The following is a 12767-nucleotide window of genomic DNA, read 5'->3' on the forward strand; positions in this document are numbered from 1 at the left end:
TCATTTGAGCATTTGGTAGATGGAACGTATGCAGGGAAGGGCAAAATCAGTTTGCCGATGCTAGGGAGGATCTTACCATGGATGTCTACAATGAGACCTTGTATGGAGAAGCACGGGTTGTTGATTGTGGCAGGACTTGGGGTTGTTTGTGACCTTATGGTAGAAGGTGCAAAGGCCCATGACAAGGGAGGCACATGATGATCATTGCGGAGAATTAGGTCATGCGTTAGCCACATGAAGAATTGGCTAAGTGCCCGGCATGACTCATGGACAGATTGAAGGGCACACAATTGGGTATGATGATGCTTGGGTGGACTTCTCATGGCCGAGACCAAGAGCAAGTCTTGGTGGAGCCTTCAGTGGGGGAGCTATGATGGAAGGGACTCGTGATGATGATGATATGGTTGGGTGACCGAGTTCACTAGACCGAAGATTGCAGACTTGGATGAGGATGACTGATTGTTGTGATGGGTCTACTTGGTTGGACTATATGGGCAAATTAGTCATGGACATCAGACTGGAGACATGGAGCATGGCAGTCTTATGCAGGGACATTATGTGGGAGCACTTGTAGAGGTGTCACTTATGGGCATCTAATGAGGAGTGCCAAGGTAGGGATGTTGTGCAGGTGGATTTGCTAGTGTGACATGGAGACTTATTATTTATGAGTCGATGGAGAGGTTGTGCACTCTTGTACAAAAGACCATGGACTTGGATGGAGTTGTGAGCAGACTATGGAACATTCCTACTACATAGAAAGCTGAGGCATATTGCAGAGACCTTTGGGCCGAGACTTGTATGCTTGTTGAGATGTTGGTTGGAGATGACACATGGAGCTCGTGATGACATGAGATTGTTGTGACTTTTGGAGTTACAATGATGATGATGCCTTGGTGGCAACACTTGGGCATGGGTTGAGCCGAGACTTAACCACTTTTGACACATGGGAGCTGATTGATCTATGATCATGGGAAGCACATGGGAGATGAGACAAGCATATACTTGTTTCTATGACAGACTTGAGGAATGACACATTGCAGATATGATGGAGGTTGCTTCATGGACCTGGATGTGGCACATCGAGAGTTGGAGTTTGATGAGATGATCTCTTCACTTTGAGGAGATGGATGTTTTGCAAATGGATGATGATGTTGGATAGAAAACATCATGGACAGCATGTTGCAGATGAGATGAGGGCTACTTCATGGACCTAAGCATGGCATATACTTGTATGGAGATGGATTCTTGATCGAGTTGAGGATGTGACGGGATGTTTTGAGAAACGACTGATGATGGCATGTGGATAGACATTTTCATGGTTTGGGCGTGACAATTGGATTAGCTACCCAACTAGTTCGAACATGGGGGCTAGCGGTGTGCAGAGATGTGTTAGCATTTGTTGGATTATCATGGCAGCAGTTCACATGAGGACGATACATGATGAGGTCAACACAATATGTTGTAGGAAGCATATAGCTTGAAATGGAGGGGCCAGCGTTCCACGATGGGGAGCAGCATGTGGAGATTGTGACGGGGTGGTTGATGGTCATGGATTGAGATGATTTCCGATATATGACATACCGATGGGGTGTATACCTTGGTATGGTGATCTTGGTGACAGGTGGTTGCCGGGATGAGATATTGTCGAAGGCGACAATGACTTCAAGTGGGGGAGGATGTATGGACCTGCGGTCTGTGCGACAGGCAGGGCAACTCTACCATGCGAATGACGTGTGAAATGTGAAACGAAATGAACCTTAGATGAGTTTATAAGGTGTTGGGCGAGTTGAGGGGGCAATCCCATGAGTTGGGCGGGCCGACCCTCCTCTTGGGCGAGACAACACATTGTGAACGAGTTGGCTTGGGCGTTGGGTGTGGGTCGGCCGGGTGACATAATCCACCACCTGCTCGTATATATTAGTGGACGGTTTGTGAAGGCAAATCATCATTCGATCATCACGAGTTCGATCAAGGAGTTATGCAGTGCGTGGATGAGCCCGCACAATGGGAAGAACTCGGGTGAAAAACTCGGGTGAGAAACTCGGGCGAAAAACTCGTGCAGGAACTTGTGTAGAAAACTCGGACGAGGTCACGGGCAGAACTCGGGCGAGGTCGTTCAGGCAGAACTCGGGCGAGGTCGTTCAGGCAGAACTCGGGTGAGGTCATTTAGGCAGGACTCGGGCAAGGTCGTTCAGGTAGAACTCGGGCGAGGTCGTCGAGCAGAAAACTCGGGTGAGGTCGTTCGGGCGAACCAGGTGAGGTCGTTCGGGCGAGCCAGGGGAGGTCGTCGGGCAACTCGGGTGAAGTCGTTCGGGCGAGCCGGGTGAAGTCGTGTGGTGACCTGGGTGAGATCGTTTGGGCAAACTAGGTGAAGTCGTGTGGCGACCCGGGTGAAGTTGTGTGGCGACTCGGGTGAAGTTGTTCGGGTGAACGAGTTTGGGGGAACAGGTGGACATGCAGAAGGGCAGCCGGGCGAGGGCAAGCTGAAACGAAGAATCGTGCGGACGGACGACTTGGGTAGGGCGCGCCGTGCACGACGAAACGGTGGAAACGGTGAAGTGTTGAGGTTGTGAACGAAGGTGTAACTTGTGTGGAGGCGCCCATGTGTGGTGACTTGATTACGACGAGGCGCGCCCAAGTTGGGAAAACAACACGATCGTGCAACGAGGTGAACGAAGGGTTGGTGAGTCGTGCGGAAGCGCCGACGAGCTAGGCAATCGAGTTTGCGGAAGTTGGAAATTTGGCTAAGTGTAAATTTTGGGTTTCCTAAGATTTAACTTGTACTTATAAAAATATTATATATATTGATTCAGGCAGACTCATATTGCAGGGAGTTGCCCCTCCCTTTATATTGTTGTGCATTTCTATTGTATAATGATGTTTATGTGAATGTTATGGGCTTTCACTGTATAAAGGATAAAGATAATACTTGATAATAAAAAATAAACTAAGTATGGAATGTTAGGCGTAGTCTACAATCGTAAGTATTGGTGAAAAGAAAACGGTTGGTAGTGCCGCACCTGGCTATAGTGCGGTTGGAAGAGTACTGTCAGTGTAGAAGCGTGACACCTTGCCTTGCTCCCAGGAATTGCACATAGCTTGCCTCACAGTGGCGTCCTACACTGTGCTCTACGCAGTTTTGAGAGGAAGTGCCTCAGTTGGCCCCTGGGATTGCACAGAGCAATTTCCTGGGTAGCAATCATGCTAACTGAAATTGCACATTGCTTAGTTCTAGTGCTCAACAGAGCAAGCTGGAATGTGCTCTGCACAGTTTTTGCAGTCAGTGATCTCACTTGCAGCCTGGACTGTGCTCTGCGCAATTTCAGCAGTCATTCAGCTCATTGGCAGCCTGAACTATGCTCTGCGCAATTCCAGCAGTCAGTGTCCCAACCTCTTCCAGAGAAAACTGCGCAATTTTCTCAAGCAGTCACCCAGGTGTGTTGCATGTCAATGATCGAGTTGCCTTTGGCTTTCAACTGAGATTTTTCTTACCATGAGAATTGCTCTATCTCCAGGTAACACAGGTTTTAATCAGTCTCTCAATAGTACAGGTACAATGGCTTCCAAGAGAGCAAGGTCAAAGGACACCATTGAGAGCACAACTGAAGATGTGGTCGAGCAAGTGTCTATGAGCTTGCCCATCTATGAAGACACTATGTTCTTCATATACAAGGGGATCAAAATCACATGGCAAGACATCAATGACATCTTTTTAGGCACCTTTGAGGAGAATCTGGAGGACCGCAGAGTCTATGTCAACATACACAAGTCTAGCTTGTACTGGGTTGCATATAGGTATCTCGTGTTTCCATGTGCGAACATGATCCACTAGATTGTCTCGCATATTGGTCCAGAGACAATCGTATTGAGCAGTGTCAGTGGAACAGAACTTGTTACCTTCAGGGCAGAGAACTTCCAGGAGACATATCACTTGCCGTAGTCGGTGAAAAAAATGGATGCACTCTTCACCAATCCCAGCAGCAGCACAAACTCAAGAGACATCTTAAAGAGTTGGGTGAGAGAGTTGTCTAAGTTTAGGACGACACCTAACCAAGTATACAAGACAAAGACGCTTTAGAAGGCTTATCAATTCTTGGTCATCTTCACATGCTACTTATACGACCAGGAGAGTACAGAGACCTTCCCACAGAGTTGGGTGATTGTGTTGGATTAGAGAGTGAACGAAGGAAGACCTTTCAACTAGTCCGACATGTTGGCTCTCCAGCTGAAGGGGCAAGTAACAAATGCCCAACATTCGTCCAAGGGTCAACAAGAAAATCTCTTCATGTCCACCTACATTCTTGATGCAATCTGTGTCCGTCAACAGTGCCCTGGCTTAGGTTGGGCATGGACACCTTCATAACACTCTGTGCACATCTATTGCAAGTTGTTCTCCGAGTACAGTTTCGGTGGAGTTATACTACAGCTATCAGACCACTTCATCACCCCAATGTACAAGATGATCTTTGAGCAGGATCTGCCTTGCATGTCACAGGCAGCGATGGAGGCATTGGTTAACATAACAGATTGGTATGTTTCACCCCTTGGCACCTTCATCCGAATGTACAATGTGGAGAAAGCTCCGCGTGTGTTACCGAAGTTTTCCATGGACAAATTGGTCATGTAAGAGGTTGCATACCCCATCTCAACAGAGTTCTTAGCGAGACTGCACATGAAGAAGGCACTTTGGCCCGCTCTTCCTTTACAAATCAGGTTGTACGAGACCTAGAGTCTCGAGCACGCTGAGGTCGAGGCAGAGGAATTCAAGAGATTCACCTTTAGCACCAAAAGTTTCAATCCATACGACCCGCAGTGTGTAGTGAAGGACCACTGTACGAGAGTGTGTCATCCTTGGATCCATGGGGCATGCCATTGGCCTGAGGAAAACCCATGGAGATACAGATATAACTACTCAAGGCTTAATGAACCAGTTAGAGTGGTTGTAGAATGGTTAGCAGCAACACTTGAAAGAGCAAAAACAACAGCAGCAGCAGACTTGTGCAAGACAAAGGTAAGAGGAAGATTGATGAAAGCGTAGAGGCAGAGCAAAGCTACAATTTTAAGGAAGATCCACTTGTAGAAAGAGTAGCTTTGGAGATTGAAGCAAAGAGGTGACAACGCAACAAAAGAATTGTGCAAAGACAAAGGGAGAAGCAAAGACTAGAGGAGGCGAGAAGAAGTTGCAGGGGGTGGAGAAACAACTAAGGGAAGAACAAGACTTGCATAGAAGGGAGGTCTATCTTGTTTCTCCAGCGCCGTCAACACATGGTCATCTTGTTTCTCCACTATAATAAACATAACTTACAATGCTTTAGAGCTAGCTAAATAGGGAAAAAAGCATGCATTGTCACAATTTGAAAACTTCTCAAAAATTACTCTTGCTGAGAATGAAATTTTTATATTTTGTATCGTAATAATCGAGTATGAAATTATATATATTAAATTAGTTGAAAATGGAAGTCATGGTGAGTGCTTTAAGATAAGTTTGTTTTTGGATGTTCTAAATAGCAAATATGTCCCTCCTACTTGTGCTATCACTTCTGATGTTAATAAATCAAAGCTTGATAATTAATTTTATGATGAAAAGGTATAATCGATTATAAAAAAATCTTCTCAGTCTTTGAAAAGAGATGTCATTGCCTTTGCATTAAACTTAATTTCCCCTGACTAATTGAATAATGGTGACTATAAATAAATTATTCTTACATGAAAAAACAATTTAAATATAACGATGACAAACTGAATAATGATCACTATAAATAAATTATTCTTAAATGAAAAAGCTATTTAAATATAGCCATACATGGTATACATTATAAATCTTCATTGTTTGGTGGGTGGGAATAATGATCACTGTAAATAAATTATTCTTAAATGAAAAAGCTATTTAAATATAGCCATACATAGTATACATTATAAATCCTTCATTGTTTGGTGGGTGGGAATAATGATGACTATAAATAAATTATTTTTAAATGAAAAAGTTATTTAAATATAACCATGACTACTTGAATAATGATGACTGTAAATAAATTATTCTTAAATGAAAAAGTCATTTAAATATAACCATTGAATAATGATGACCGTAAATAAATTATTCTTAAATGAAAATGTCATTTAAATATAACCATTTACATTATAAATCTTCATTGTTTGGTGGGTGGGTTGTGAGTGGGTTGGTCTGAGTGGAATTCAATCACCATTGGGTGGGTTGTTGAGTGGGTTGGTCCCAGTGGAATTCAATCACCATTAAATTATTTATTTGATTTTTGTGGATTTCTTATGACTTGATAACCAATTAAACCCTATCATACATAGTGTACATTATAACTTTCATTGTTTGGTGGGTGGGTTATTCCACTCACCATTGGGTGGGTTGTTGAGAGGGTTGGTCCGAGTGGAATTCAATCACCATTAAATTATTTATTTGATTTTTGCAGATTTCTTATGACTTGATAACCAATTAAACCTTTTATCATACATAGTGTACATTATAAATCTTCATTGTTTGGTGGGTGGGTTGAGTGGGTTGGTCTGAGTGGAATTCAATCACCATTGGGTGGGTTGGTCCGAGTGGAATTCAATCACCATTAAATTATTTATTTGATTTTTGTGGATTTCTTATGACTGGATAACCAATTAAACCCTATAAATCTTCATTGTTTGGTGGGTGGGTTGAGTGGGTTGGTCTGAGTGGAATTCAATCACCATCAATCACCATTGGGTGGGTTGGTCCGAGTGGAATTCAATCACCATTAAATTATTTATTTGATTTTTGTGGATTTCTTATGACTGGATAACCAATTAAACCCTATAAATCTTCATTGTTTGGTGGGTGGGTTGAGTGGGTTGGTCTGAGTGGAATTCAATCACCATTGGGTGGGTTGGTCCGAGTGGAATTCAATCACCATTAAATTATTTATTTGATTTTTGTGGATTTCTTATGACTGGATAACCAATTAAACCCTATCACATGCACTATGTGGGAGTGCATTTGGAAAACAATTATCCAATATGTACAAATTACAATCTTCTTGTTTTTAAAGCGAATCTGGGTGGTCTTGTCTTGTGACACACATATTCACAGTATTAGAAATCCATTTCACAAAAACAAGTCATGAAACTGTAAATTAGTAGAAGATTTCTTAAAATTAAAAGAAAAAATTGATCTGTAAGGACTTTCCAGGTTTTCATTCAGATAAACACTATTCTCATATGAGAAAGAATTTATAATCAAAGAACATTTGGATAACTTCGGTATTCAAAGGGATGCTATTTTATACTTTAATTGTCTCACTTTGCTTTTAGACACAAATCCGTTTAAGATGTTTAGAGACAAATCTGGTTTCAAATCTGGTTTTAAAACATCTTCAAAAATTGATTATGACAAATTAAGTACTTGAGAATTCACAAAGTAGTCTAATATATTTTTTGATTTTTTTTTATTTTTGATTTAGAAAAATAAAATAAAAAAAAGTTTGTGATAGTAAAATTTTTATATAAGAATATAAGAGTTTGAAATTCATAAATCTATATAAACTAAAATGAAATGTCATTAAATTTTCACTTCCAAGGCAAAATAAATTAAATTTGAAATTCCAGGCCCACGCAAAATAAATCAATTTGAAATTCTAGGCCATCCTTTTGTTCTTCTGGACCAAGTGCCAATGCAGTATTGTTGTCGTCGTTCTCGCCCACATGCATGATGATGATAACCACCTGCGCCCGACGGCGGGCAAACGTGTTGCTCCCGTGCGTGCAACTGCAACAACGATGTGATGCTCCTACGATACTACGAGGTGATGGCTCATGCATGCATTTGAGCAATATCTTTTTCATTTTTCCTTCAATCAATATAGTGTAGCCTTTAAATAGGAATAGATAAACAGCCGAAATATTCCTAATCATAAAAAGCCCATTGGGCTTGGATCTTACATAGGAATAGATAAACAGCCGAAAATTTCCTAATCATAAAAAGCCCTCTGGGCGGGGATCTTGCATGCAGGATGGTGCATTAGTCCAGCCAGCGGTCAAAGCTACAAGGATTAGGGTTGGTTAGAAAACATTGGTTGTTTGTAGAAAGTGAGCAAGGCTTTGGACAGAAAGGATTAGCCCCCCTTACAAATGAAATGTTCTGCTAAATCGACTGTAAGATGAGGGACTCATTCCCCAGGGTGTACATACCCTGCCCCGTACACCCTGCCCCTTCTAATTGGGTGTACATATTTTACCACCACTTCTAATTGGAAGGAAGGCTATCCCTTGACGAAATATGCTTTCCCAAGGTATACATACCCTAGCCCTACCTCTTCTAATTAGAACCTGTGACTTTCAATGAAGAGACATTCTTCTCATAGTGTCCATACTGTACCCCTTCTAACAGGAATATAACCCATTTTTACCCCTTCTAACAGGAACATAACCCATTTTTAACCTATAACCTTTAGGAAAAAAAGACATTCTTCCCGAAAGTGTTCACGCCCTACCCCTTCTGAACCAACCTCATTCGAACCTGAAAGTTTAAGGAAAAGAAGACACATTCTTAACTATGAAGCTATATCTGCAATATAGCCACCCACAAAAATAATGAAAATAAGAGAAGCAATACAGTGAATTAAATGGAAGGATTAGATGCAAAAGAGCTGAGACGGATTTATATCCAGTAATGAAGAAACTAGCCGTGAAAATAACAAAAGCAATGCACTGAATTAAGTGGAAGGATTAGATACAGTGCAACGAATGGAGGGAATAGATACAACACAATGAATGGAAGGATTAGATCCAGAACAGCTAAGGTAGGTTTATGGCCAGTATTGGAAAAACCAGGCGTGAAAATACCAAAAGCAATGCAATGAATTAAGTGGAAGTGCCACAAATGGAAGGATTAGATGCAATACAGTTTTTATGGATTTATGGCAAATATTGGAGAAACTTTAGCAAGGAAACAGTAGAATAAGAGACTATAGTAATTTCGGTTAATTGTTTGGCATAACTAAAACGGTTGAATCATGAAGCACTACAAATCTATTTTTTGATTACTTAAAAGTTAAATACAACGGATATTTATAGTCACTTAAATACGAAAAGACCGATAACAAAGCTCTGAAGAGACTATAGTAATTTCGGTTAATTGTTTGGCATAACTAAAACGGTTGAATCATGAAGCACTACAAATCTATTTTATGATTACTTAAAAGATAAATACAACGGATATTTATATTCACTTAAATACGAAAAGACCGATAACAAAGCTCTGAAGTGCTACATGGTGACTTGGACAGATAGAACTGAATGACATAACAAATCTAATTAAACACTAAACTAGATTGTTGCAATCCAGAAAACTGCCCAATAAAACAAATTCAATTCGACCAAATCATTTCCATTTCACCATCAATCCCATACCATCACTATAACATGATACGAATTCGACCAGATCATTTCCATTCCACCGCCAATCCCATAGCATAATTATAATATACATGCATGTTGTATAACCAGGACGTGTTCCTTCTCCTTTTAACATTGTATCATTGGTAGTGTACCAAAGAAAAAATAGTTTTCATTCTGTTATATTCAAAGATCGCAACGTTGGAGATTTCATTTCAAAAATATCTACACAGAAAAGTAATGCGTTTTGTCTTTGTTAGAGAGAAAAAAACATAGAAGCTACATCAAAATGTAAAAATATAAAAGGTCGAGCTTTCAAACAGAGACGATTGAGCAAAGAAAATATATATAAATAAACATTGTGAAAATTTATATGTTTGACAGAGACAATTGAGCAAAGAAAATATATATAAATAAACATTGTGAAAATTTATATGTTTGAACATACGTAACTGTACAAAAAACTATATTCTTATCTCCGATAAAGTCAAAAACACACATTAATCACGCCAGCTAACGCTCCAAATTTTCTGATATGGCTTTTACAATTTTGTCTGACCTTGAGATGTATCTTGATTCTCTATCTAAAGATTAAGGACATTTCAATATTTAATCAGTCAGAGGAATTTTCTGAATTGTTCACTGCAAAAGTAAGACCAAAATATATGATTCCAGACAGAAGATCATATCAAAAAATCTACGATTTAATCAGACTGCTCGTGGTGCTCCAATAATAAGCCTTGCTGCTGTACATTTTCCAGAAACAAGTTCTTTCGAACTTCCCTCTCTTCAAGTTCTTTCTTTTTATTATCAAATTCTTTCCTTAAACGTTCCCGTTTCTCACGGACACGACAGATTTGTTTCTCCAACATCTCTTTTTCTTCATTCTTCTTTGCAATTTTTTCTTCAATATCAACTCGCAGATAAAAGCGCGACGGCATTGCTTTTGCTGAGGTAAAGGGCGATGTTTTCGCTGAAGTAGTCGGAAAGCTCACAGCAACTTCGTCCCTGCTCGACAGTAAGATGTCTGTTGTGAGCATGCACAAAATAAAATCAAAGCATAAAAGTAATTTTTATCTAAACATGTAGAAAGCCAAATCAGGAAATAGAACACGGCATGAGTAGTATAATCTCACAAATAAAAATTATTTCAGAGAATTAAACTAGGAGAATTAGAAAGTAATTCAGTCAAAGTAGGAAGACGAGCTTTTTCACCAAAGCCAGACAAGAAAGTACCGTTACAGTAGAGAGTCAATCTGCCCTGAAGATGTCATCTAAAATTTGAAGAAATGATCACCTACTCAGGAATCATCCTTACACAATTCCATAACCTACTAAGTACTAACCCCTATTCTAAATTCCTAGCATGCAAATGAGGAATAAGTATGGCAGATTAATTACATAGATCTATAAACGCTCGACGTAGGAAAAAATTGCATGAATTGTAACGGGGATTCCTTTCCCACAACCCGGGGAGTATGCATTCTATGTTCGATGACCTACATATTTGACACTTCTTTCAATCGTAAAGAATAGTTCAAGGTTCCTAAAAAGTATGCAATGTTGCGTAAGATAACTTATTTGAAAGCATTTATGTGGATCTCAAAACACTAGTACTAGTATAGAATAGAGGAATTCTTTGTCAAAAAGTATGAGAGTAGTCTAACAAGGCCACAATTCTGCCTTGAAAATAGTGGAAATTCTGCCACCCAAATCTGGCAGAAGTTTTAGGAAATCTGTGTTGCAGCTGTCAAGTTTCAGGCTTTGGGTGTCTCAGGGGTGGTTTTTGAGATGGGTTTTTGATGATGTCTCATGGGGTCAGGGGTTTTTGATGATGCTGAATCCATTTCCACCTCAAAAAAAACAATTTAAACACTCCTATAATTGAATTTTTTGAAAAAAATGGCTGGATTCCCGGGAAAAATAACTTTCCGGGCAAAATTGTCAGAGGCAGTGCCAAAAGTATGTAGCTACTTGATTGTAGGTATGGCTTTTTTATTTCCGTTTGAGAAGGCTGTTCATGTCCCGTTATACATGAAAATCCTGCTACCAATCTACGATAAAAGTTTGAGTGTTGACCAGTGGTATATAGCATGGATCTTCGTACGATTGACATATACTTAGAGCTCATCCATAAGGAAGCCCAAACCGAATACTAGTTATGGAAAATGAGCATTTATCAATCCTGGCTTGCAACTTGTTGCTCCGGAGTTTGTAGAACTTGCTTGACGTGCTCCAAGTGTTCCTGTCTTATGCAAACAAAGATAAGACTATTAAGGGTATATAGCCAACCATTTAAACAGATCTCGGTTCATCTTGAATGTTCTTCTCCAAACATCCTCCAAGTTAAACATCCTTTGTTTTTAATTAGCATGTTATTGAACCAAAAGGCTCACTGAGCCAAGAGGCTCATTCTACAACCCAATGTGAAGAAGGTGTGTAAGTTTGTCAGTCCCTTCCCCTTTAAAACAAAAATAAAAAATAAAAAATATTTTCCCAATAGAAAAATAATGTCCGGTATAATAAAAAAAATGAATAGAATAAAAAAATGTATCTAAATCTTATATTTTAAAAAATATTTCAACAAGAGATTTAACTAAAACTATTTGAAGATCTATGTTAACTAATTTATACTGATATCAACTTCATATATATATATATATATATATATATATATATATTAAAATAAAAAATATTCAATGTGGGTTTTTAATAAAATATTTTAATAAAAATTAATATTAAAATATACTTCAAAATATATTAATAATAAAAACAAGTTTGTCAGTCCCTTCCCCTTTAAAATAAAAATAAAAAATAAAAAATATTTTCTAAATAGAAAAATAATGTCGGGTATAATAAAAAGAATGAATAGAAATTAAAAAAATGTACGAGTAAGATGTCTAAATCTTATATTTTCAAAAATATTTCAACAAGAGATTTAACTAAAACTATTTGAAGATCTATGTTAACTAATTTATACCGATATCAACTTCATATATATATATATATATATATATATATATACACGTTAAAATAAAAAATATTAAACATTGTATATAAAAAAATATTCAATGTGGGTTTTTAATAAAATATTTTAATAAAAATTAATATTAAAATATACTTCAAAATATATTAATAATAAAAATCGATGTACATGTGATGTAAAATATTTTAATGTAAATTAAGTATATATTATATACTACTTAAAAACAATTATGTATATAAGATGAAAAAATTAAGTTTTTTATGGTTAAAACTTTTATCTGTTCCTATATACTCTATTGCATTCAAAAATAAAATGTAAACAACGAAAAATAACCAATTGTATTTTGCACTCTAAAGGAGTTTGCATGTGAGGATATTTGATCCCTCTCGGC

General features: G+C 38.5%; 1 protein-coding gene across 2 annotated transcripts in view; it reads right to left on the minus strand.

The window, feature by feature from the left end:
* Positions 1-9780: 9780 nt before the first annotated feature.
* Positions 9781-12767, minus strand: part of GMI1 (gamma-irradiation and mitomycin c induced 1) — a 391650-nt gene continuing 388663 nt past the window's right edge. For both annotated transcript variants that reach the window (XM_089395476.1, XM_089395477.1), the window contains one exon: positions 9781-10398. In XM_089395476.1, coding sequence (XP_089251602.1) covers positions 10095-10398 — 304 coding nt within the window. In that variant the 3' untranslated portion in view covers positions 9781-10094. The remainder of the gene's footprint in view (positions 10399-12767) is intronic.

This window comes from Pinus tabuliformis, chromosome 1_2, assembly GCF_031772625.1.
Source record: "Pinus tabuliformis cultivar Carrire ecotype Pingquan chromosome 1_2, CPIR1, whole genome shotgun sequence".
NCBI classification, from domain to species: domain Eukaryota; kingdom Viridiplantae; phylum Streptophyta; class Pinopsida; order Pinales; family Pinaceae; genus Pinus; species Pinus tabuliformis.